General features: G+C 41.6%; 5 protein-coding genes across 7 annotated transcripts; 2 read left to right on the top strand and 3 right to left on the bottom strand.

Annotated features, from left to right (window-relative positions):
• Nucleotides 1-32: 32 nt before the first annotated feature.
• LOC128259297 (RNA-binding protein 45) lies at nucleotides 33-3237 on the bottom strand. Its single transcript, XM_052991600.1, has 9 exons — nucleotides 2816-3237; nucleotides 2560-2754; nucleotides 2114-2496; nucleotides 1987-2050; nucleotides 1833-1930; nucleotides 1572-1678; nucleotides 1338-1508; nucleotides 1095-1168; nucleotides 33-792 (listed from the first exon to the last, which is right to left on the bottom strand). The coding sequence occupies exons 1-8, from the start codon at nucleotides 3226-3228 to the stop codon at nucleotides 1097-1099; spliced, it is 1503 nt and encodes a 500-aa protein (XP_052847560.1). The 5' UTR covers nucleotides 3229-3237; the 3' UTR covers nucleotides 33-792; nucleotides 1095-1096.
• A 420-nt stretch (nucleotides 3238-3657) lies between these two features.
• LOC128259259 (protein twisted gastrulation) lies at nucleotides 3658-4179 on the top strand. Its single transcript, XM_052991546.1, has one exon. The coding sequence runs from the start codon at nucleotides 3715-3717 to the stop codon at nucleotides 4123-4125; it is 411 nt and encodes a 136-aa protein (XP_052847506.1). The 5' UTR covers nucleotides 3658-3714; the 3' UTR covers nucleotides 4126-4179.
• A 175-nt stretch (nucleotides 4180-4354) lies between these two features.
• On the top strand, nucleotides 4355-5684 carry LOC128259219 (ribosome biogenesis protein BRX1 homolog). Its single transcript, XM_052991467.1, has 2 exons — nucleotides 4355-4570; nucleotides 4633-5684. Exons 1-2 carry the CDS (start codon nucleotides 4451-4453, stop codon nucleotides 5581-5583), a joined length of 1071 nt encoding a protein of 356 aa, XP_052847427.1. The 5' UTR covers nucleotides 4355-4450; the 3' UTR covers nucleotides 5584-5684.
• LOC128259218 (choline transporter-like 1) lies at nucleotides 5561-9199 on the bottom strand. Its single transcript, XM_052991466.1, has 9 exons — nucleotides 8906-9199; nucleotides 8071-8447; nucleotides 7858-8012; nucleotides 7573-7802; nucleotides 7215-7515; nucleotides 6644-6923; nucleotides 6419-6581; nucleotides 6133-6354; nucleotides 5561-6064 (listed from the first exon to the last, which is right to left on the bottom strand). Exons 1-9 carry the CDS (start codon nucleotides 9020-9022, stop codon nucleotides 5834-5836), a joined length of 2076 nt encoding a protein of 691 aa, XP_052847426.1. The 5' UTR covers nucleotides 9023-9199; the 3' UTR covers nucleotides 5561-5833.
• A 297-nt stretch (nucleotides 9200-9496) lies between these two features.
• Nucleotides 9497-24954, bottom strand: LOC128259267 (mucin-2). Of its 3 annotated transcripts, none has more exons than XM_052991557.1 (6): nucleotides 24710-24954; nucleotides 15290-15416; nucleotides 13228-13543; nucleotides 12929-13166; nucleotides 12706-12868; nucleotides 9497-12647 (listed from the first exon to the last, which is right to left on the bottom strand). In XM_052991557.1, the coding sequence occupies exons 2-6, from the start codon at nucleotides 15374-15376 to the stop codon at nucleotides 9939-9941; spliced, it is 3513 nt and encodes a 1170-aa protein (XP_052847517.1). In that variant the 5' UTR covers nucleotides 15377-15416; nucleotides 24710-24954; the 3' UTR covers nucleotides 9497-9938. The 3 variants fall into 3 exon arrangements, with proteins under 3 accessions (XP_052847517.1, XP_052847519.1, XP_052847520.1); XM_052991559.1 differs by lacking the exon at nucleotides 24710-24954 and adding an exon at nucleotides 17630-17755; XM_052991560.1 differs by lacking the exon at nucleotides 24710-24954 and having other exon boundaries at nucleotides 13228-13541; nucleotides 15290-15363.
• Between the last annotated feature and the right edge of the window lie 52 nt (nucleotides 24955-25006).

The raw sequence follows: 25006 nt of genomic DNA on the forward strand, positions 1-25006 counted from the left end.
GCACCCAAATAAAAATCAAATACACACAACTCTTTATATGTTCTCCATTTATTAATATTTCTTAAATGCTTACACATTAAGGTATTGGTTAAATCTAAGGTATGAAAAGAAATATCTTTTACGCACGACTAAATCGTGAGGTTAACGAGAAGGAGCCAATACTCTTGAGACATTCAGTTATTTTTGAATTCATTGCTTAGCTGGATCTCGTCGGAATACGTTAGTAATAGTACAAGTTTCACAGAGTTCGTTTCCGTATTACGGATATATATATTCAAAAGTCCCCTAAGCGGTTGCTTTATACATATACACGACATTGGTTATGTGTACTATGGTATATAGCAAGCATTGCATTTTCGTTGGATCCGTTTAAAGGTCGTAAGGGTCTTTCTGCGAGTGCTCTGTACGAGAGAGAACCCACTTGAGTACATGAGTGTTTCTTCAGTTAGAGTCAATGGTAGTCAACGGGTGTGGTGAATATTCGTTGGCTGTTTGTTCACCCGTCTCCGTTCGCCGTTCTTCGTTCTCCGTTCGCCGTTTCCGGTCTTCGTTCTCCAGTCTTCGTGGTTATTGTGGCATTCCGTTTAAGAGTGTTCTGGTTCTGGTTCTGGTTCTGAGCGGTTGTTGTTTGGTGGTGGTTGTTTGGTTATTGGTTCATGGTTCTTGGTTCTTGGTTGGTTGTTGCGTGGTTGTTGGTGGTGGTCAGTTCAACTGTTTTTATCGGACTGTATTCTCAAGTTAGTTTCGTACTCGTACATTGCGTTCTCTGTAAGTTCTTGATTGTCAGTGGGTCTGCGGAGATAGAAAGATAAAAATGTTTTGGCTTATTATGTTCGCGCTCAGTGGCGGCATAGATATCGTCGATGGCCAACCAGTGCACGGGGTAAGTACTATTCGGTTGGTTGGTCGAACCGAACTGACAACTGTCTGTGCCTGCACTGACAAGTGTTAGGCCATTGCTTTATTTAAATCGTTAATGGGATTCGGTTTGGAATTTGCACAACTACTTACCTCGGACCACGGCACACACTCACATTCCCACTATGGCTACACTAAGAGATACGGGATTTATGCTCTTTTCACTAGGTACTTACACTCAATTACGCCTCAATCGCTTCCGTCCACCGTCATCGCCATCGGATCCACTGCGCTCCTCCGCCTCCATGACCTGTAATGGGATTGTAATGGAATAGAATTATACCATTAACGCATAGGCTTTGTTTAAGTGTTCTATTGGTAAGCCTTGAAGGCATGGTATGTACATTTTAAGTATACCAAATCACTTGATTAAGTACATAAAAGTTTTGAATTCAATAAATAGTTGTAAAATAACTTACCTTTATTTTAGTGCCGCAGATTTCAGCACCATTTAGAGTATGAATTGCCATTTGGGCACTCTCAGCTTCCGCATACTTGACGTAGCCGCAATTCTTGTTGGGCAGTAGGTAGACGTCAATCAGTCCCGACCAGCAGGAGAATATGTTTTTCAAGATCGAATGCGGCAAATTCTGAATTATTAAAAACCAGCGTTCATAACTAATTTCAATTGGACACAGTACAGTGGTACCTACCGCTGAGAGAACAATGAACAGGCGTTGGGCGACCTGGGCATCGGGCGAGGCCAGTGGCTGAGTTGGGGGCAAAGGCACATTACAGATGGCATCTTTTTTGGTGCGCTCTAAAATGAAAGACCACATGATTATAGATAACAACAACATTAAGCACAGATTTAAAGCCCAACAATTTTAGAAAATAAACGAAACAAAAAAGTTTAATAAATGGCTATAGATGATGCGGCGGTCTATAAGCCTTAAAAGTCTTAACTCGCGTACTGTCTATAAAGGATGTGTCCATGCGAGCCGAGCTCATGCCATTGACTTTGACAATGATGCGTTCGCCCATTGGATACTCCAGGCCATGTAGTTTATCCCTAAAGAAAAATTATATTAAAGACTTTATAAAAAAGGATTCTAGGGTTATTTTTACTTGGCATAAATGGCAGCTTCGGGGTTGTCGTACACCACCAGGGCCTCATTTGTGCGGGGTCCATCTGTCAAGTAAATTAGAAATAGTTTAAAGATGTATTTAGGCCTAAAATAGGCAGGCCACTTACGTTCCCGCATGATTTGGCAGTAATCTAGGCCGGGTATAATATCAAAGAGCCGCCAGAGCTGATCCTGGTTGACGCAGTTGCTCACGTTGACCTCCAGGCACGAGGGCTGGGCCACCGGGACATTCTGCATGCGCAGGAAGGCCGACATGTCGTTGTTCTGCGAAGCATTCCAGTCGTTGTTGTAGCTGTTGCCTCCACCGCCACTGCTACTGCTGCCACCATTAAAATTGGAATTGCCACGTCCTGACCCGCTGTACAGCGGATTATCCTCGGCGGGACGACCGTACTGATCCCGCTGTGTGCGAGTGGAGCCCTTGGGCTCGGCAAAGACAGCCTTGTACTTGGCGGAACAGTTCTCAAAGGCCACTGCTGCATAGTAGAACCTGGCAATTAAGATTACATTAGTTGGGGTCTGAGAAGTTAGTCACGCTGCATTTGCCACGCACTTGGTGAAGCGGACATATCCGAAGCCTTTGGGATTGCCATTGTTCTTCTCCTTGACAATGGTCACCGTCTCCACCTCGCCCCACTGGGAGAACTCCTCGCGAATGTCCTCCTCGGTGGCCGTTTTGGGAATGACAATGAACAGTCTTACGTACTTCTCCTGCTCGTTTTCGGATTTATTGGAGCCCTGATTGCGACTGCAAGAAAGGGGATAAGATTAGGCCTTGCTTTGGCGGTGCTCTCAAAATCGAATCTTACTTGGCAGCCACCAGGACTTTGAGGGTGCGATCCATCTTGCCAATGGTCTTGCCGTTCATCTCCTCCTGCGCCTTGGCCGCATCCGATGTCTTGGAGAACTTGACGTAGGCGATGCCCTTGTTCTCCTGCGTGTGCTTATCCTTCACCACCCAAATGTCCTCGATTTCGCCGTACTGCGAGAAGGCCTCGCGAAAATCCTCCTCAGTGTGCGCCTTGTTGCAAATGATGAACAGACGCGACATCGGCGGATCGTCGTCGTTGGAATACTCCTGGCCGCCACGTCCGCCGCCGCGAGATTGGGATCGATAGTCCGACATGGTTCTTATTCTTCTCCCTGATATCTTGTTTTTCCGCTGTGATTTTTGCACTTCACTTCGTTTTCCTGTTTTTTGCCGCTTTGATGGCGTATACATAAAAAAAGTATGACCGTCCATGGCTTTGCAAATATTCTTTGGCAAAATCGTTTGCTCACAGGGTTCTCAAAATGGGACGTTCTCACTACATTTTTAATCGATTTGAACACTTTCCTGGTGTTCAAATTTAAAAAAAAAAACTTGGTTTATTGAACAATTAATGCAGAATCCTTACTAACTAAGAAGAACATTAGTTACCCAAATGATTTTACCTTGCTCGGGGATTAACAATTGTTTCAGTCTTTTAAAAAGTATTGTGTTCACAACAACATTTTAATCTTGACTTATGTTCGAAATCAGGTGGTTTTAAAAACCTACGTTCGAGTATGTTAGGTAATATAAATAATAAAGATAACGACCCTTGGCGACAGCTGGTAAAATTTCGTATTACCTGCAAAGTACGTATTTTCCTACCTGTACTATAAATTGTATTTAAAAACCATTTGACCACTCCTTCGCCACGTCAGTTATAATTGGCAATTCAACATGAAGTTACTTGTGAACATTATTATTTCCCTCTCAGTTTTTCAATTAGTTTTCGCTGACATGGCGGAAATGCGAAGGAAATCGCACACTGAGGAGTTCGAGGGAATGTCAGCGTTGTTCAGGGCTATGTCCTCATCGCCAAACGATGGATACACCTACAATTGGAGCGTGGTATCGTTTTCAAACGATGGGCAACCAGATTCCGGTTTTAATTGCACTGTTTTGTATCTGGATCAGTGCACATCCTGGAATAGATGCCGTCAGACTTGCCTGAAAACCGGAGCCACCAGCTACAGATGGTTTCATGATGGCTGCTGCGAGTGCGTGGGCGAACATTGTATGAATTATGGCATAAACGAGAGCAGGTGTCGACTGTGTCCCGAACCGGGATTCGATGATGAGGAGGATTGAGGAGTACTTTTTCCATAATTATAAAAATACTTTCATTCCAGCTAAAAGCATCATTTACATACTTGTATATTTCTAACATACATGTTATTTTAATAAACAAAATAAATTAAAAACCCCTTAAAATGTTTAACGGATTTCAATTAAGGGATATTTAAAATATTAAGTGTTGGAAAATACCACATTGAAGAATACTGACCAGATGCACGTGCTGTTGACACCCTGGTTTTGTAAATTGTTCCATCCCTGTTTGTTTTCATTTCAACTCCACGTTGTTTTGCATTTGCTCTTCTTTTTAATATTTTTTTAATTAATTAAACAAAGCCAAATGGGCCGCAAGTTCCAGAATAAAAAAAAGAAGGCTGCTCCACAGCTGGAGATAGTGCCACTGGATGAAAACCCACCTTTGCCGCCACAGCGTTCCTCAGACGAAGTGGTGCCCAAGAAGGCAAGTACTGAGACTTTTTTAAAAAAACAATTTCTTAATTAAAAATTCGATTTAAATTACAGGAAAAGTGGGTGAACAAGCAGCGCGTGCTGGTCTTTTCCGCCCGTGGTATTAGCCACCGGGATAGACATCTGATGAAGGACATCAAGACACTCATGCCGCACCATCGCCCCGAATCAAAAATGGAGCGCTCCAAAACGCTGTCGGTGGTCAATGAAATGTGCGAAATGAAGCACTGCAACAAGGCCATGCTTTTCGAGGGTCGCCGGAAAAGAGATCTGTACATGTGGGTGTCCAATACTTCGGGTTCCACTGGCCCATCGGCCAAGTTCCTCATCGAAAACATCCACACAATGGCCGAGCTGAAAATGACGGGCAATTGCTTGCGAGGATCGCGTCCACTGCTCTCCTTCGACTCCAAATTCGATGAGCTGCCGCATCTCAAGCTGCTCAAGGAGCTATTCGTCCAGACCTTCGCCGTACCGAATCATCATCCCAAGAGCCAGCCCTTTGTGGATCATGTTTTCACCTTTACCTACCTGGACAATCGCATCTGGTTTAGGAATTTCCAGATTCTCTCCGAGGACGGTGGTCTTTCGGAGGTGGGACCGCGTTATGTGATGAATCCCGTGAAAATTTTCGATGGCTCGTTCACGGGGAAAACCATCTGGGAGAATCCCGACTATGTGAGCCCCGCAAAACAGCGTCAGCTACTCAAAAAGTCCGCCAAGGACAAGTATGTAAACCGAGTGGAGCAGAAGGTAAAGCACGAGGCCACGCGACCCGTGAGAGCCTACGATGGCGTGGAGAACGAGGAACTCTTCGAGGATGACGATCCCGTGGAGACAGCCAAGATTCTGGCTGCGATAGCCAAGAAGAAGAAGGAAGAAGCGGCCAAACAAACACCCAAATCAGCGCTGACAAAGAAGATCAAGGAAAAGCAACTGAAGGCCATCAAAGAGGTGATCGATAGAAAGAAGGCAAGAACCATTAAACGTGCGAAGAAGGTTTAAACACCTCAATTTTACATTTAGATACAAAAACGATAAAACTTTATAAATACGTTTACAAACTGTGCATCCTAAGTTTGAATATATATCAATAGACAAGATAACCTGCCATTATTTGTCCCACTGTTTACTGGTTTGTACGTCGCGACGGAGTTATGGTATGTATATATAAATATTAACATCCTAATGAGATGTGCGTTGAGTTTCGAGGGTTCTCTGGGGCTGGAATACATAAGCGAAATCAACTTGTTGCCTACTCTGGCGACATGGGAGCCACTTCGGGATCGGACTGGGGCAGTCGGGTAATACTGAAGGGCTGCTTGTTGATGGGCATCATCTGGACCACCTCGATGGGCGGCTCCTCGCCAGGCTGCAACGGTTCCTCACCCACCAGTTTGGCCAGATTACTCTGCGCCCAGCGACCAGAGCGGCCATTCAAAGTCTTATCCTCGCAGACGCAAAGGAATAGAGTGTCCACCACCATCTGAAAAGGTCGGGAGTCATGAATTACACATTGTCTTTGACATAACAAATATGTATTGTAGCCAGTACCTCAAACAGTGATAGAATAATGTGAGCAATAAAGAATGAGAAGATTATAATGATGATGACGGGAGCCATGTAGAAGTTAAGACCGGGCATGTCCTTGAGCAAAACGATACCAATCAGACCGGAGAGAGCGGCCACCACAACCTTTCCCAGGAAAAGGATGAAGTCGCCAACGCTATTAATAGTGGCCACTTGCAAAACATTCGTGGCCATGGCATTCCAAGCCTTGAAAAAAGAAAATTTAATTTAAATTGTATAGAATGCAAGGTTTATTAGATTTTAAACTTACAATGCCGGCGGCGGGACAAAAGTTAATGGACTCAATAGCCACCACTGTGTAGGCATTGTGATTTAAGAAGCGAATAAACTTTTCCAACAACCAGAAGCCACAGATACAGCACTTCAAGCAGCAGGCGGCACACTCCGATCCCTTATCCTCGCCTTTTTTCAATCTGCAATAACGAGTTCAATTAGTAAAGAGAAAAAATACAAATCAAATGAGAGACAAACTTACTTGGCATACAAATATGTGAGTATCAAGCGGGGAATCTTGAAAATAGTGATCACAAATGATCCCTTGGCCACTGTACCCAAATGATACTTGATCAGTTTGCCAATGGCGTAAATCGTGGGTGTGGTAGTGGGCTTTTGAAAGTACCAAAAGGCCACCGCAGCGGCCAGTGCAAATTGCTGGCAGGCGAAAATAAACTCCACCGTCCATATTAGACCCACCACATAGATCCAGAACATGCTGCGAAGAACTCCAGCATCGGCATATTCTACACGTGCGTTAGCTGGATAAAGAAAACACAAGATTATTTCTCTGGAAACATATTTGCATTTTTCTAAAAAATTGGTTTATATACACTTTAGATCCAAAAATGGTGAAGAAGAATAAAACACAGAAATATGTACAAAAGAGTAAAGTTCTGTGCCCTTATCTAATATCACTTACTTATTTACCAAATTACGTTATCAAATAACCACAAAAATGCAAAAATATACGATTTGGATTATTTTGAATTGAGCTGCTTTAAAACCCTGTAGATATTGATTAGAAATATTTAAAAAGTATGACTACTTACTTCTTACATCATTGACACTGGTGGTGTTGGGCACGAACAAAGCATTTGTTGGCAGGGGCTGCTGATGGGCCTTTGAATTGTCGAACGGAGCAATGGGACTCTGGCCAGGAGAGCTGGCTGTGGCCAGGCAGATGACCACTCCCACCCAGAAGCTCAAGAAGGCTATAAGCACGAGAAAAGCTAGGAGCGGGGCAATCAAAAGTCCTGGGAGATTCATCATGCATTGGCCAGCTTCCTCGAAAAGGGCAGACAAGCCAGCCAGTTTGTTCTTCAAAAAGTATATCACCACTACAAGGATAACCTGCAGATGGATTGTAAATTCATAACTTATAATAAGATATAATATGAGTAAACTAACCATAGTTATGGTGGCCAAGACAGCCAGAGTTAAAACCGCCTGTTGATTGCGCACAAACTCCTCCAGCAGGGAGTACTGTGTGTTTATGCCAGATTTGTATTTGATGTTGTAGTAGGCATACCACAGCGCCACGGTGAGTGCCACACTGGCCACTATAACCAGAACACAGATGATCCAGGAGACAATGCGTGAGAGCCAGTGCATCATGGTGACCAGAGCAATAGAAATGACTAGAGGAAAAGGCTATTGATATGGTGTTTAAATGGGAAATAAGATTACCCTTACGCAAGGCCAGACCGCAGACCATGGCAATGATGTGCCAGGTGGAGTAGATGTCTCCAACGAACTGCTGGGCCACATCCCAGTTGTTTAGCATATCGTAGTAGTTCTGAACCTTCTCACCAGTTCCCTTGGGCACACAACGATGGAGGACAGGAGCACTAGAAATGAAATGCAACACAAATTATGAATTGTTTCGTTTAATAAACATCTACAAACCTCTCATGCACGGGAAAACTGGGACAGGGGCCCAGGAAGTTGAAGGTCTGTGCATTATTGCCCGCCGTATTTAGCTGCTGCATGTTGTAGTCGTATTTGCAGAGCTGGCTGCCCGTTTGGGTGTAGTAATCCAGCAACTCACTGCCTTTGGTCATGGTTTTGGCGGGACAGGACTTGACGCATATTTTCAGGGACTTTTTCAGCTCCTTGACATCGAAGTAGAAGAGCTCTGGCTTGTCGAGGGTATTCATGCCGGACAGGGGAAAGCCCTGGAACTTCTCGTTGTGCTTGACGCCACAGGTGTTGCCAAAGGAATCGTAGCCATTGATGATGCGCAAGGGATTGCCGTAGACAAACGAAAAGATGGCTATCACAATCTGCGAATTAAAGAGTAGGGGAATTAAAGTGGATATATCATAGTTAAGGCTGCCAACGCCCCATGAGCCCCATGTCATGTCAAGGGGCACTATTATTATAATCGCTTTGGTGGACATACCCATGCAAATACTTGACATGGAAATGCTTTCGGGGAGTGGCATGTCCTGCTGTTATTGATTCATATGGGGCTTTTGCTTAAGCCTAGGCTTACCCTGAATGTTAAATCATCGCTTTCATTAGCTGAATTAACAATTCCGCTCATGTGCCAGCGATGACGACACGAGTATGAGACATTTTTAAGTAACAAGTAGCCGCTTTTTCCTCCCGCAAAAAATATACGCTCACACACACAGCGAAACAGAGAGCAGCGTTGCGCAGATTGATCTCTTAACTTTCACTTTCCCGATACACATTTCTATATCTCTCTATATGGTATAGTCTATAATTGATTACTTACCAGAAACAGCCAGAATATAATGTAAATCGCCAGCCAAAAGGTGTCCGTGCAGGACCGGTATTTAGGCCTATTGTTTTGCGCCTCCCCCTCCCCGTCCTTGCTCTCCGCACAGCCCATTTTGCACTTTTTTCACGTCCAAGTAATTAGCGATCTTAATTCCTCTTATCACTATGTGCTTATATCTAGTTTTTGAGAATGTTGAGCCACTTGTTTGTTCTTATTTTGATTCACAACCGATGAAACAACAACAACGCCTAGTCTAGTCCTCCAATGTTTGGTGCTCAGGTGTGACCAGCTTACGAGTGACCAGATAATCCCATTTATCTACGGCCTAGCGCATTGTAAGCGCGCGTAATATAAAATAGTAAAATAGTATGTGTAGAATATTATGTAAAGTAAATTGAATTGAACAATTTGATTTGCCTCTTTATTAAGAGCTCATCGGAGTATTGGTCCTAAAATTGTGTTGGTTAAAAAGTCAAGTTAAATACTTTATTTAATATATAAAAAATCTCCATCAATCAACCTTTAAACCTTTTCTAAAGAGAAAAAGAAACAATCAATTTATAATAGCCAAGAAAAGTCGCCAAATAATAATAAATTATTCACATTTATTCCAAAATCGAACTTAATCATTTACTAAAATTACTTCTCCGACGCATCCAAAGCTAACATTAACATAAGAATCGCAATGAACTGAAAAAAATAAAAAATTCGAAAATCGTAGGATTGTATACAAACTAATGATTCGATACTTAGGCAATGAATGTGATGTGGTTTGTCTTAAATACTGAGGACTGGCAGTCGCTGATACCGCCGAGAATAACCGGAAGTGTCATTCCAAAATTGTTCCAACACGGGTGTAAACAATTTTCGAACAAGATTTCGTTATTTGCACGATCGATTTAACTATGATAAATGTATATTCCCTACTTATAGCTAACATATAGTGGTCTAAGCTAAATCATGGGGCTCTGTGGTAGAACTCTCTCTCCTCTAATCTCATGGTTAAGCTATTTGTCCGACTCTGTGATCACTTCTTGACCGTCACCTGGATGCCGCCCTTGACCACCGCCTCTGCGGGTGGTTGGCCGAATCTCCGGCTCTGGCTGAGGTTGCTCTTGCGCCGTATGCTGATCTTTCCGGGAGCGGAAGCCGGAACAGTGGGTCCAGGAACGGGCACTACAGAATCACTCGCACTCCTCTGCGTCTCCTCATCCTCGGCTGGTGGTCTATATGTGCGAATTCCCGAGTTCGATCGCACCGGAAGTAGGGTCACCAGTCGATGCACACTGGGTTCCGTGCTGCTTGGAGCAAACTGCGAGATCTTGAGCATCTCCTCGTAGTTCAGTGGATCCACCACCTCCACTTCCGCCTCGCCAATCACGGGTATTGCTGCCCCCAAGACTTCAGAGGAGCCATCCTCTAGGAAACTGGCCATGGGCTTAATGAAGGGCTCCCTCTCAACAGGAAGTTTGCTTTCCGGGACTACTAACGGAACTTGCGGGGTGGTGGATGTGGGTATGGGTCTCCTAACTTCCTCCTTGGGTGCCTGCTTCAGCTTGTTCTGCGAAAAGGGTGGGAACTTGTTGGGCACACTAGGAGTGATACCCAACTTGGATGCCAATGTGTCAAAGATCAACGAGATGTCCTGAATGTTACTAGCATTGTTGATCCGCGTCTTGATGTCATTCAAAGTTAGATTCTCCGACTTGTCAATGTCCTCCGATACCCAAGCCTGCAGCGTCTGATTGAAGACCTTTCTCATATTCGAATTGTGTCCAAATCCCTGAGTCGAAGAACTGTTCACAAACTCCCACTTTGAATGCGAAGGAAACAAGTTGGAGTCGTCCATCATTGTGGGTCGTTCACTGGTGGTCCGGATGCGATTCCTTTTCGTGGTCCTGGGCTCCTCCGTTGTGCTGGTTGTTGTCGTTGGCGTGGTCGTCGTTGTTTCCTCCTCTAAAGTTGCATTGGAAAGTATAGTCGAAGGGGTATTCCTCTGCAGAATGATCTGCTTGAGGTTCAAAAAGTTTGGCTTGGAGTGGCTCAAGCTGGGCGACTTCTGGGTCTCATCCTCCTCTGGTTCTATCCTGGATTCAAGCGGTTCTTCTGTTGGTTTTTTAGTGGCTGTGGCATTATCCTCTTTGGGCAGATTCAATAGTTCCATAAAGAATTCTCCTATGGTATCGGCCAAAACTGAATTATCCGTTGGTTTAAGGGAAGGTAACGATGGAGTTTTTGTTGGTTTGGGTGGGCTATTAGTTGCGATCTTTGAAGGCGATGTGGTGACCTCCACTTTCTCCACTTTAATTACTGGTTTTGTGGTGATTTCAAGTTGCTCTGTCTTCACTTGCTCTTCTTTATTCTCCTTCTGAACATCCTTCTTCTCCACCTGCGTTTGATTCACTTCCTTAACTTGCTGCTCCAGTGGCTCCTTCTTCGCTGGCTGCTCCTTCTTCTCCACCTTCTCCTGTGGCTTCTTGGCAATGACTCCACCACCCAGATGCTCGAATCTCTCGTTGCTGACATCCAGATTAAAGGGCAGTTTCCCACCCGTTCCTATCGTCGGATCAATGGGCTTAAATGGCGGAATGATAACATCATCTATGAGGGGCACGGGCAGAGGATGAGGTTCCACTAGAGCTCCGCCCAAACGCTCTATGTTCTCAGTGCCTGGCATAAAGATCGGACTGCCAAAGTTGTGGTAGAAAAGCATGTCCTGATCCTGTGGCTGCTGTCCCAGATTGGGTTTTGGCTCCTGTACTCGCAGTCCGGGATTGAGGAACCCCAGACTATAGGGGTCAATGGTCACTGGAGCCACAGCTGCTGTCGGAGGAGTTGGATTATCTCCGATGAAGGGCAGTTCAAACTCATCTATTCTCCGCTGGGGAATATGATTTATAGTTGGAGTGGTTCCTCCAGGCAATGTTTTGGTGGGAAAAGCGGGAGGTGGACCCGGCAGCAATTCCGGAACCTCTCGATGCATTGGTCTCCAAGGTTGGGTATCCAAAATGGGGAAGGTGGTGAACAGATTGGCATCCAATTTGGGCAAAGATCCTCCTTGATTTGAAGGAGTGGGAGGGGTTACCGAGGGATAGGTAAAAGTGGTGGTAGTTGTGGTGGCTTTAGTGGTGCTAGGAGGTGGTGGTGGTGGTTTTGTTGTCGTTGAAGTGGTAGTTGTCGTGGTTGCCTCCGTTGTTGTCGTAGGCGTTGTTGTCGTAGGTTTAGGAGTGGTCGTAGTGGTGGTTTTTCTGGTCGTAGAAGTGGTAGTTCTCTTTGTCGTTGTAGTGGTTGCCTTGGTGGCTCTAGTGGTTGCCCTGGTGGTGCTAATGGGACTTCCAGTCGGCACCTGTTGTGGCAGCACCGACGTTAGCTTCTCAATGCTCGGTTTCTTGGGCTTCACCCTCAAGGAAAAGGGTGTCACTGCAATGGCCTTGGGTGGCAAAGTGCTACTACTACTGGCTTGATATGCCCTCGTGGGTGGAGTCTTCTTCCTGGCAATGTCCGCATCCGTCTTGGTGATCTCAAAGGAACCCTCAAACGAACCCTGGATAACCGGTGCATTCTCGACATCAATATCAGGTTCTTCATCGGCGGAATGACTGCGCAGCAGGGGATTCTTCGGCTTGAGTGTGGTATTGCCTCCCAAAGGTTTTGGATGAAGTGGAGCTGGTGCGGGAGTACTTCCCTTCTTCATCAGTCGTTTTTCCAACTGGGTTTGACTAGTGGGCACCGTTTGCTGTTAAAGAAGAACTTGTTTTATATACGTTTCTACTTTAAGAAATGTATTTTCTTACGGCTTCCTTTAATATAGCTGCAGATCGCACCACCTGCTCATCCATTATGCGTTTAATCTCCACCGATTCTGTATCCAAACGCAATGAGCGATACAGGGATTTCGCGGCAGAGGTTTCCAGGAACAGCGACTCCTTAATGTACTCCTCCACGCTCAGAATGTTTCTACGATGGACAGAGTATTAAATCTAAAATCTTTAAAAGTGGAGAGTATAGTTCACTTACTGTGGTAGTTTACGAACGTCGAGGAACACCCGGAACGAGACCTTTATCAGTGGACCCTCGCCAAAGCCCCAGACATCAGTGCGCAGTGGCTGCAGTCCATTATCCATCATGGATCGCTCCACAAATCTTTTGTAGAAATCAATCTTCTGTTTGTAGGTTGTCGTGTGATTGTATTTCAGACCCGTGGAGAAGAGATCCCCTTTGGCAATGCGAAAAGAACCCTCGAAGCCCATAACAGCTGGAGAAGTAATAAAGAATTAAGTCGTTGTCCAAAGTTCCTATATCTCTCATATACTTACGATCCTCCAGTGTGGTCTTAATTGAGCTAAAGTAGAAGGCCAATCCGGCGATGGAGATGACGGCCAGCAGGACAATGAATGCAGCCGTGGTCAGGATAATGCTGAAGGATCGATTCTTGGGGTATTGAGTGTGCGTCTTGGCCGAGAACGTGGATGGGGCAATGTTCCTTCCATCCCGCCAGATGCCCCACGTATTGTATCCATATTGACTGTTTAGACTGTGCTCATTTGTGTACGAGGGCTGCTTGTTCATGTGATAGTATGCCCCAAGCTGAGACCTCCGGCCAACTGTGTTCTGGTATGTATAATCCGCGCTCTGCAAAAGAAGAAGATGTCCGATGTCTGTTCTTAACTGGGTTTCCAAAGTATGCCAGAGTAATCGATCCCGATGGCCACTAATTAGACAATTAGCCGCCCGAAGTCGCACAACTTTCTCGACCCTTTGGCCACTTTCTATCGCGACTTCCAGTCCCCAATCTAGATGACGGAAGTTGGAAGAAGTTGGCCTCTAACGGCCCCACTTTGGACTCAATTTGCGCTATCGCCGAGAACAACCGCAAGCTTCCCCCTAAACTTTCCCAGCGTTATGTCAGAATCGCTATCACCGCTGAGCACTTGTCATGATTTGTTAATGCATATCATTAACACTGCTGGGAAAACGCATTTAATTAGCCTGGCGGGTGTGGAGTATGAAGTCGTATAAAGTCATTGCACCTGGTCAGATTCTCAGAATCTGTCTAACTTCCGCACTTGCAATCAGATAATTAGCACTTTCAAATAATTACAGATATGCTTCTTTGAAAAGTTTTAGTAGCAAAAAAATAGTTTCTAGTAAAATAAAAAACCTGTAAATCATATTTTTTTTTGCTTTTAATAGAATCAATTTTTAATGTTTAGGAAAAAGAACTACAACAGCTTAATTAATTTTAGCCAATTCCATTTATTCGATCAGCACATTCTTTTTTGTTGAAGCATTTTCATTAGTGATTCCATAAACAAGTTTTTTGCTTAAGTCTTTTGATTTGACATTGACATTGATAAAGAAAAAATTGACATCTAATTAAAAAGTATTGAAGACAGACTTAAACTTTTCATTGGAGACTTAACTCAATTGAAAAAATTTTTATTATCTTTTTAGTTTCTATAAATAATACGCAAATACTCATTTCTTTTAAGTTTTAATTTGAGATGTAAATTTCAGTAAAAACAAAAAATTAAACTAAGATGTTTAAAATCAATGTTCAATTCAAAAATGTTTTTTGTTTAAGTCTTTTGATTTAAGAATAAATTTATAAAAATTTTGTTGAAATGTGGTCTTAAATTAAGTACTAGGAAATATTAATTTTTTTCAATCGTTAAAAGTAACTTTAAATTAGAAAAATCAATGATTGATGTTTAGAACCCTGAAGGCTATTAACTCGACCTCAGGTGTAAGTGCAATTGCTTGGGGAGATCCCCGAGGGGCCTATGAGAAAGTCTGATTGTTTCTTGATTACCATTTTACATTCGTTAGCTGCAGGGCATTTCCCTTAGTTTCCATCTTGCTACCGGGGAGCTCCCCTTTCCGCTTGGCCCCCTGCCAAACAACTCGGTTGTTGGCCAAATTGCCACTGCCTTTGGCTCTTTTCTTCTGCGTTCTCTTCTGCGTTCTGCGTTCTTCGTTGCCTCTTCTTTCTTGGCTGCCAGAGAAAGTCATTCACCTTTTAGAACGATCTTCTGTCGTGCTTGGCTCGCTAGTTACACGTACCTTTGTATCTTTTTTTGTTCAGACTCTCGAGTTTGTTGGTGAATGAGGAATGCAAACAGCTCGATTCCGAGACGCAGGTCCCAAACAAACATCCAAACAAACATCCAAATGAATAAATAAATATGCAAGCTGCGTTCGTTTGTAACACGAAAAAAACACACAAAAAAACAAGCCGACGCGAGTTGATGTAACAATACTATTGACAAATAGATTTTGGGAGACCTCGATTCTATTCTAGAAACGCTAATCAAATCATCGTTGTATAACTGTTAAACCTTTTGTACCCAAAAGTGATAAACGACGGGGATTACTCACCATTTGCCGACACGTCTGCGCCCTGTATATATCGCTCACGCCGGATAAACTCTGGAAGTATTTCTTTGTCCCATAGACGGTATCCATTTTGCCACCGTGCAATATAGTACAATTCCAATCGCAGGTTCTGAAACGATACAAAAATTTGGGGAAATCATTGTTAGCGGTTTGCTTCACTTTCGTTCTCGGACTTTGCTTTCTTTTGGGGTCCACTTCGAGTGGGCCTGAGTGATCCGTGCCCGGGATCGGATTCGGGGATCGGGCTGTGGAAAAGTCGCTAATGGGCCAGCATGCCGGAGAACCGGCTAATCCTGTTTGCCAGCCCATTAGCCAAACGAAAATTCTCACTTTTCGCCAGGGAAAAGAGGAAAAGAACAGTGCACAATAGCCATGAGATATGCACGCAGTCAACCGGTTTGATTTGCATTTCCCAACGAACTCAAAAGTATTTAAGGGAGTTTTTTTACACAAGGAAATTTGGACCTATCCCAAATTTGTCTGACTGGGTTAAATTTATTTGAATTTCACAATCTTTATCATAACACATGTCGCGGTTGGTTAATAAATATGTAAGTGAAATCCCAATTGCTTTTATCAAATTTCTATAAATATAATATCTCTATTTTCCTCACATGTCTTAACTTTTAAGCAAGGAAATTTAATTTTAAATTGGTTTTAAAAGATCATAGAAAGAACAAGAAAGAAAGCACGAGATATTTTTATTAATTTGAACTATGCTTATATTGTTGGTCTATTATTTTAACATTTTTATTAATTTCTATGAACATATAATAAGGATAGTCCTGGGAATAAAAAACATGGTTTAAGGAAGCAAAAGTCTTTAAATTTCCCATGCCATGGCACCTATTCCCCAACAAATGGAGACATTTCTCATGCATATAAAAATTCCAACCTTGTTCCACCTTCTCAATGAAAGAAGCTATCACATAAATTTGGTAATTAATTGAACAACCAGACTGGTCAAAAGTGAAGACCTCTTCGGTGACCAGTCGTAAAAAAGCGAAAGCTCTCAGTGGCATAAACAAAAAAACTTTAATTAGAGAATTCCCCGGCACTCTGATACGCTCACTGGCTGAACCCTACAAATTTGGAATTTTCACTTCATGGGAAGCATTCATGCTCCAGCATAAAGAACCCACTCCTCCTCCTCCGAATGGCTTAAGTACACAGCAGATGGGCTTGCGATGGAGTGGGCTTTGGAAACCAGTTCTCCAGTTCTCCAGTTCTCCAACATTCACATCCACATCCACATCCAAGATGGGATGAGATGGGGCCGGGTTATGGCTTGTTCCGCCGTCATATACACATGTAAGATCTCGATATTTATAAAGCCACAATGTATGGTTTAGTTGTACATGTGCAATCAAAAGCAAAGTTCAGGCCCAGAGAAACGTGAGTAAAAATAGTTTTCGGTGCGGGAAGCCGCGGGCAGAAAACCGCCAACGATGGTTGGATTGGATGGTCTTTGGATGGATGACTTCAAGGGGTCTGGGCCTGCTGAGCTTTCCAGCTGGCAAAAGTAAAAGTTCTGTTATTTTTAGGAATCTCTTGATGATGGGCTCTGGCTGGCGAAGAGAAACTAATTGGATGCTATGAATAATAATCAGGTCTACAGAAGCTTTATGGTTGGGTCATCAGAAATCGAACACAGAATTAATGGGGGATTATGCAAAATTAATATAGTTTATAGATCAGAAAGGGTCTGGAAAACCCTTTAATTTATTTTGTATTTTTGTTAGCCGACATACATATTATTGGAAATGTTCGTGCGTAATTGATTTACTGTATTTACTAAAAATAATGCTGTTCAATGTAATAAATAAAATGAAATAAATCTGGATTTTAACTTCTAAGTGAGTAGTTTTCGAAGACCCATAAATCTTTGCATCTATTATTTATATGGTAATCCCCATTAACTGTAAACGCAGACCCGGAATCTTTGTCATCGCCACCACTTCCCATTGAAATGGAACGGAAACCCATTTGCCTAATAAAAACACCGCCAAAAACGCGCCCAAACTGGCAGAAAAAGAGGTAAATTGAAGAACCAGTGCAATTAGAGTTCAGCAACACATGTAGAGACATGTCTACATACATATATGGCTGGGCTCCAGGGGGAATATTCGGGTACCAGGTACCCTCCACCCAAGACAGTTAGAACGCTTGGGGAGCCATCGCCATCGTCATCGGCATGCCCAAAGCGAAGGCAAAGCCATGGCCAGCAGCTTTTGACCTAGATGCGCATGCGCGGAGCCACGATGAATGAAAGGGGGTGGGGTAAAAGCCCGGAGACGGCCAAAACCAAAACTGGTAACTTACGCTCGTCATCCAGTACGTAGCTACAATTGCGGTCAAAACAATGACTTTGTTTCCAGTTTTTTTTTTAATTTTAAAAGATTTAAATTTGGACAATACATTTGCTGACACTTTAGTGAAAACTATTACGATTTTGCCATTCCAAATTGAATTTTAAATTAAATTTAGTGGAAAAATATTTTAGTGTTTTTTAAATACGTTTTTAAGTGTTCACTTGTATTCAATAACTGACATCTGAATAATTAGAATTAATCAAAATTAATAACAACAATGTTAGGCAAAATATTTTATTTATTCTTTACAAAATGATCCTGACTATTGGAACTTAATTTAATTAAATAATGTTTACCTTTTATATTTGTGAGATTTTTATTTAATTGAGTTTTGTTACAATAATAATGTATTAATGTTGGTCTGATTTAAGACTTCTGATGAAATCAGTAAAAAGTATATTAAATCTAACACTCAAAAGTTAAGACATCAATATTTTTTTTTTATATTCAATATTAAATCCAATATTTTGACCTCAGGTGTATTTACGTTTTAGTGTTTGGAGAAAGAAAGAATAAATTGACTTGCGTTTGAGCCGCGTGAAAAAAGTTAACGAAAAATACAAAAATAAAAAACAAAAATAATACTGGCACACACTCACTTGCACAGAGTGTGTGTGTGTTTTTTTTCGATTTAGGCATTAAGTATTAAGACGTCGCCGGCCACGCTTAAGTTGATTAAATTTCTCGCATTAGCCGATTTTCTCTATCGGTGAAATTGCTGGACGAAAAAGCGTCGAAGAATGATTGATGAGAATTTGATCTGGAAATTCAGACAGTTGTCGGTCTGTGGGTACATAGTCGTGTATATCTGTATATATCCGCAAAAATGCCTAACGGAAGTCGGACATTAACCCGTTGGCACGTTTAAGCCATTGTGTCCGATATCTGGTCAAATGCGTTGGCATTTCGACGCGATTTTCGGCCAGATTAAGATTCCCAGCCACTTTCAATCATAATAGCTTCGCCGACAAAGTGTCGAAGAAAGTGAAATGTGACAGGTGTTTGGGGGGCGGGGAGTATTTTTTTTTTTTCATTTACAGGTGAGGCATCGATGTCAATGGATGCTTATCAGAAAACGACGGTGAAATGGAAAGTTTATTCCGAACGCATCGGAAACTAGAGGAACCGCTCATTGACGCATCCGAACAATGCAGCATTTTTGATTATTTATCTACACGCCGGCCGTTGTTTGAGTTTGGAAAGTGATTGCCAATTGGTAGTCGCGTGTTTTTCTATTTTGGGCAGCCTCATTATGGAGGCTCGAAAACCGCTAGCCATATTTCATAATTGATGCCTCAACTTAGCAGGCTAGTGTGCAAATTTATGCAATCTTCTTTCTTTTCTTTCTTTTCCTTTGCCAAAAGAAAGGCAACGAAGAGCGCAAAATAAAAATCAGATAACTAGTCTAATGTAAACAGAACGGACAGTAGAGTAGTCATTCGTAATGAAATTCAATGAAAAGTTGAGAGAAAAATAAAAGGGGTTAAACCAATATTAAGCTAATGAGATCAATTGAAAACTCTAATTGCTTAAATTAAAAGCCTTTATTTATAGGTTTCTCTAAAGCTATATTAGATAATATAATTGGTTTAAATGATCAAAATAAATCTCTATAAATGAAACAAATACAAAATGTTATCTAATGATAAAGATGATTATTTATCTTTCAAAAAACCCTTAAGAAACTTAAGTACCTGCTATAATCTAGCCCGATCCACTGTTTTGTATACGCAAAGGCGCGATGAATGACTGAACACAATAACGTTGCCACTAATTGTATAATAAATTAATTAAATTGTTTATGGTCATTAATGCATTAATATATATGCGTCGAGAGCAATCTGCGCAGCGTTTGCAGTTTCGTAATCGCTCTAACGGAGCCAGCTACCAAAGTCTTACTGGAGCATAACCACTTTAAAAGAGGAATACTTGAGGGGTATTAGAAGGAAAATATACCCCTCCACTTGGCATACAAATCGACGGCACAAGGTAAAGATCTTTCATTGCGGAACTAAAAGTGCATTTCATTTCTATGACAAACAGCGGCAAGAAGTTGACAAGAACGAAAAGAATAAACATTAAAATATATTATGACATATAACGATGAGTGGATAGTGGAGAATTGTCATTAAAAGCATTCACCGTTACGCCTTAACCGACGACCAAACTAATTAAAAACAAACAAATCCGCCATGCTTTTCCCACATGTGAGCTTCCCCGAGAATTATTCGGTAACTTGATTACTCACTGTCCGTAGAACGTTTTGAGTACCTGGTCGAGGACGGACCGTACAGGGCGCCCCATCGAAGGTGAAATGTGTCAAGTCAGGTGGGCAGAACAGTTAGGCTGAGGTAACAGTATTAACAACAGTGCTAAATGCCGGAAGGGCTACTTGTCAGCCAAGCTGGGAAATCTACTTAAATATAGCGGGTGAATTCGTTCCATGTTACTTAGAAAAGCTTAAATAAAATCTTTGGTACCATCTCATCTAGTTCTGGGGAATTTGGAAATCAGATCCTCATTTCCGATCCAAATTAAGAGGAAGTGCTTTTAGCTCAAACCAAAAAGAAATTAATTCTCTCTGAAAGTCTAAATTATTTAGATTCTGTGTGTTTTGAAATACGGATTTATTATTACAACTAAACTTAAACAAAAGTAATCAGAAAATAGTAATTAAATATGTTTGTTTTTACTAAAAAAATTTGATGAAAATCTGTAAATTGGTAAAACCTCTCAATATTATAAATTTATAGTCTCCCATAAAACTAAGTAATCTCATTAGCTTTTTTCAATATTATAAATTTATAGTCTCCCATAAAACTAAGTAATCTCATTAGCTTTTTTCTAGTACCCCTTTTAATTATATGTTAATTGTAAACCAATTAAATATATTCTTCAACAATTATTCTTTCGTGGCAGTGGAAAGCCCAACTTGTTCTGAATAACTCTATTTGGCTTGTGGCTCAGTAGCCGTGTCTAAATGCAAATGTCAACATATGGAAGACAGCTTCCTCTTAGTATGCATCGACGCACTTGGCGGATAAGAACCCGAACTGCAATTAGTGCCACGATTGACATGCGAGGCACGCACATCCAGTGGAGAGACACTCCTTCTACTCTTTTCGAGACCAACCCGTACGATCTGATCCATACCCAAAGAAACTCGCATCAGACCAATGCTTTTCCATTCTACTCGGCATGAAAATGCTTTCCATCTAACTCAAACACGCAGAGAAATAAAATGTGGTTTTGTTTGCTTATAGCAACAGATGTTGTATATGATACCAATTATTTTTATATGAATTAAATATACTTTATACCCTTTAACTAGCTATTAGGTTTATACTCTTATTAGTAAGCTAAATGAAATAATTATAAAGCTGTTCTACCAAGAGAACCGACTATTTATGATACTTTTATTTATATTTTAGCAAAAACTTATTATTATAAATTTCATGACATATTTTAAACCACGGAGTAAAGTCAAAAATTTTTTACCTCTATATATATTTTCTAACAAAAAATTAGAGAATTTAGAAATACCCGAAATTTACTGGGCTTAATGATACGTAATTATATTCATGGACTGTTAAATAAAGCTGGTTGTTGTTATCAACTTCCATCGATTTTTCGATTTTTTAACCCATATAATTACTTTATTGCAAACAAGAAATTATTTATTAATGATTGTTCGGTTAAGCCAAGCGCAACATTATTAAATTAGCTGCCGTAAATTCATCACATTATGACGGACAACAAGCAACATTTTCTCATTGCTCTTTTCCTGGTTACGTCATCCTTGATCATAGAGGTAAAAAGACAGCATTCCTATTTAAAATTATCCCTTTAAGAATACTTTTAGGTATATTGCCTCGTTGAGCTCACAAATTTACAGTGTGAATCTCTGGATAAGAATTTCTGCGATTTCGAATATTGCTATATAAAGTCTGTAAACCGAACCTTTAAATACCTTTCCGGAAAGCTCAAATTATTTCAAGTTCCCATTACAACAGTTAAGGTGTGCAACAAAATACATGTATTTTAGAAGTTCCACAATACTTATAAAATGCGATTTAGATTAATATTGGAGTCTATAAACGCCTTAATGGATTTAAGCCCTTTCTTTACAATATCACTATTGATGGCTGCAAATTCTTAAAGAATCCTAAATCCAATCCCGTTGCTAGTTTCATCTATGACTTCATTAAAGACGTCTCCAATGTGAACCATTCCTGCCCTTATAATGTAAATATATGATCAAGCAACTTGTTATGTAAATATTTAATAAGAAATTTATTTTAAGCATGATCTTGTGGTAGACAAAATGAATGTACAGCACATAAATCACCAGGTCACAGCTGTTCTTCCTGTTCCCAAAGGAAGCTACATGATGCAAACGAACTTCGTCGTCTACAACATTACTCGAGCTGTAACTAAAGTATATGGAACCCTTTCATAAAATATTTTATGTATCAAGAAATTAAAATAAATTTTATCTATCATTGATTTTGTTCAATAAAGTAGAGACAATATTTTTTCATGGTGCACTCAAGAGCTTTATTCGCTTTACCGCAACGAACTCTTGGATTTGAGGTCGCGTTCCTCTTGGCAGGCGAAACAAAAGATCGGCCCATTAAAGCCGATTTTACATCATTTGAATGTAATTTGGCCACAGCTTAGCGTTATGTTCTATTTCGCCCCGGCACGAAGTCAGCTGCAGAGATCAATCTGATAGTTGATGGCCAGTCCACTCCACTCCACTCCTGATTCTTCTGTCATTTGGCTTTGAGCAGAAGAATCGTGCGGCACGGATGATCAGTCGGGCTGCCAATTTGGGCCAGTCGTCGTCTATCTTCATGATGAACATTTCACATTGCGCTATTCTTGACCAATTTACGATTCTCAACGCAGAATCATTTGCTGGCAATGAAGAGAATCCAAGAGAAGCCCAATTTTGTGGAGGCGGCGGTATCAAAGATCTGAGATCTTCGTCATTTTCGGGCCGCGACTGCGACTCTTGACCGGCTCTTATAACGAGCGAAAGTGTTTCATTAACTCGTAAATGAATAATTTCGAGTCAAGACAACGAAAACGAAATCAAAATAAACCGAAACTGAAACAGAAACAGAAACCAGCACTCACACCCGAGAAATGCTCGTAAAAATGTACATAATTTTTCAATCTCAATCTGGTTTTGCGCATTTCTATTTCGTGTGTCTTTGATCCACTTCCGACATTCGAAAAAAAAACGAAAATTTTCATTGCCTCAGTGAAACTAATTTGAGGTGAAAATTGTCAAAATAAAAAAAAAATCCAAAAATAATGGGAGAAACACAGACAAAATGCCATGGTGACAGATAGACAGAAAGAGCAAAAGAAATGGGTGTGTTTATGCGTCTAGGATTCGGATTCGGATTCGGATTCGGATGCAGACTCGGATTTGGAAGTGGATTTGGCAACCTGTCTGAATCTCGGCCTTGTCTCGACTGTCTCGTGCTGAGTCAGTGTTTTTGGCACTTTCTCCGCCACCGACCGACTGCAGTTATCAATGAGTCAGTTCAGTTCGGATTGGATCGAAACGAAACGGCTAAGATCGGTGGAGAATTTGCGTAAATTGTCGGTTATTACTGGGTGCCCCACCTCGAATTGGGTCAAAAAATGAGTGCCGAGAGGCACAGCCTCTTCCTGTCGCCGCTTTCAAGCACGAGAACTGTAAAATTAAATGCTAAAAACTTTAACTGCGTCTAAAAATCAATTTCCGCAACCGGCATAGATAGGCGCATGCATAACGATCATATTGCTAATGGGCACAGCTGTGGTCGAAATAATAGCACACCAGGGGGGCCCATAAAATTTTAATTGCTTAAGAATCTTTAAATTACTGTTGTAAAAGCTTAACAAATGTTATACATCCATTTACTAATTCGGCTATGAACATAAAAGTAAAGTAAAAGCTTAGTAAGTTGAAATTTTTATTTATTTTTTTTGCAAACATACTTCTTTTAAAATGTTGGTGGTTACATTTATTATAAAATTAAATTCTAGATTCTTTTCTCAGAAATATTTATATTTTACTTTGGTTTGAATTGCAATTAGAAATTTGTATTTTGGCTTATTTATTAAAATGATAAATGGCTTTGCTATGGATCTTTAATTTCCCCATACTTTGCATTGCTATCGATGCGACCTCATCTGTCCATGCCGTCATAATGGGCGACCCACTCATCTTATAGCGGTTAGTGGGAGCGGAGAATAATGGAGATGGAGTTTCCTCCCGCGAAGCACGATCCCCGTCGATTCCGGGGATCCCAGAGCAGAAGTGCAACGGATCTGGGGCCAGTGGCCATGGAAGACTAAAGTGAACTAAACACTGAACACTGAACACTGAACAGTGAACACTGAACTGTCAATTGGCCCAGTTCATGAACGTGGTAATTGCGCGGTTAGCGACATATAAAGCGACACCAAGAAAAAGACCGCGAGGAGACAACAAAACGTTCTCCGGCCTTTTGTTTTTGAGTTCTTTGTGGACGGACGATCACCTGTCCACCTTTTTAGCCATTCTCAACGCTTTTATCGGTGCCAGTTGGTTTCGGAGTTGTTCGGAATGCTCTTTGCTTCTTGCCGCCCTTTTTTTCGGGGGGGGGGGGGGGAGCCTCACTATAATTTCTAATTTCTTTTATTACAGACTGGTTTTTGTTGTTCGGTGAGGGCCTCGCGACTGGGCCCCTCTTTTTTTTTATTGCCATTTTCGTTTTAACATCCATAATTTCGTAGCTTTGCCAGCTCGTTTGTGCGCGATTATTGCTGCTGGCCGGGCTTGAACACTCCATCTTCCATTTTCTACCTCTTACGCTGGAGAATTACTTCGAAATGTAACCAGTTTTGGACCTTCTGCTGGCCGGGACTGCTTTATTGCATGTCTAACTAGTTTATGGCCCAAGTCGCAACTTAGGGTGACTGTGGTCGAGTGATCCTGCTGCCGAGCGCCTATCTGGCAAATTAAGTTGTAAATTCCTAGGAAGCTCACCTGCCAGGCTATGCTAAATTATCGTCCCCCGTTGTTCGAGCAGATTGGTTCCATTTGAAAAAAGGTCGACCGGGGAATAGGAAATACTTCCTGCAATCGATTTGTATTTGAATTCAATCACAAATGTTGCACAGCATCGGCAATATATTTTAATGGAATATTTTCGATCGGTTTGGGGCATTCACGGTATTTGCTTTCGGAGACTGCGGAGAGCACACGGATTTGAAATGCCGACTGATCGCGACGGTGACTGGGGGTGAACTGAAGACGGTGGCCACAAATCTCAGTTGTCTGGCC

The sequence above is a fragment of the Drosophila gunungcola genome (genome assembly GCF_025200985.1).
Source record: "Drosophila gunungcola strain Sukarami chromosome 3L unlocalized genomic scaffold, Dgunungcola_SK_2 000005F, whole genome shotgun sequence".
In the NCBI taxonomy this organism is placed as follows: Eukaryota; Metazoa; Arthropoda; class Insecta; order Diptera; family Drosophilidae; genus Drosophila; species Drosophila gunungcola.

Excerpts from the sequence above, each read along its gene's own strand:
- LOC128259259 (XM_052991546.1), top strand. The coding sequence starts at position 3,715 with ATGAAGTTACTTGTGAACATTATTATTTCCCTCTCAGTTTTTCAATTA.
- LOC128259219 (XM_052991467.1), top strand. The coding sequence starts at position 4,451 with ATGGGCCGCAAGTTCCAGAATAAAAAAAAGAAGGCTGCTCCACAGCTG. Across the intron at positions 4,571-4,632 it reads ACGAAGTGGTGCCCAAGAAG|GAAAAGTGGGTGAACAAGCA; the intron begins GCAAGTACTGAG and ends TTTAAATTACAG.
- LOC128259267 (XM_052991557.1), bottom strand. The coding sequence starts at position 15,376 with ATGGATACCGTCTATGGGACAAAGAAATACTTCCAGAGTTTATCCGGC. Across the intron at positions 13,544-15,289 it reads CGCAGACGTGTCGGCAAATG|AGCGCGGATTATACATACCA; the intron begins GTGAGTAATCCC and ends CTTCTTTTGCAG. Across the intron at positions 12,869-12,928 it reads GACGTTCGTAAACTACCACA|AAACATTCTGAGCGTGGAGG; the intron begins GTAAGTGAACTA and ends TGTCCATCGTAG.
- LOC128259218 (XM_052991466.1), bottom strand. The coding sequence starts at position 9,022 with ATGGGCTGTGCGGAGAGCAAGGACGGGGAGGGGGAGGCGCAAAACAAT. Across the intron at positions 8,448-8,905 it reads TTATATTCTGGCTGTTTCTG|ATTGTGATAGCCATCTTTTC; the intron begins GTAAGTAATCAA and ends TTTAATTCGCAG. Across the intron at positions 6,355-6,418 it reads TTTGTCCCGCCGCCGGCATT|GCTTGGAATGCCATGGCCAC; the intron begins GTAAGTTTAAAA and ends TCTTTTTTCAAG.
- LOC128259297 (XM_052991600.1), bottom strand. The coding sequence starts at position 3,228 with ATGTATACGCCATCAAAGCGGCAAAAAACAGGAAAACGAAGTGAAGTG. Across the intron at positions 2,051-2,113 it reads CTGCCAAATCATGCGGGAAC|ATGGACCCCGCACAAATGAG; the intron begins GTAAGTGGCCTG and ends TTTACTTGACAG. Across the intron at positions 1,509-1,571 it reads TGTTCATTGTTCTCTCAGCG|AATTTGCCGCATTCGATCTT; the intron begins GTAGGTACCACT and ends TTAATAATTCAG.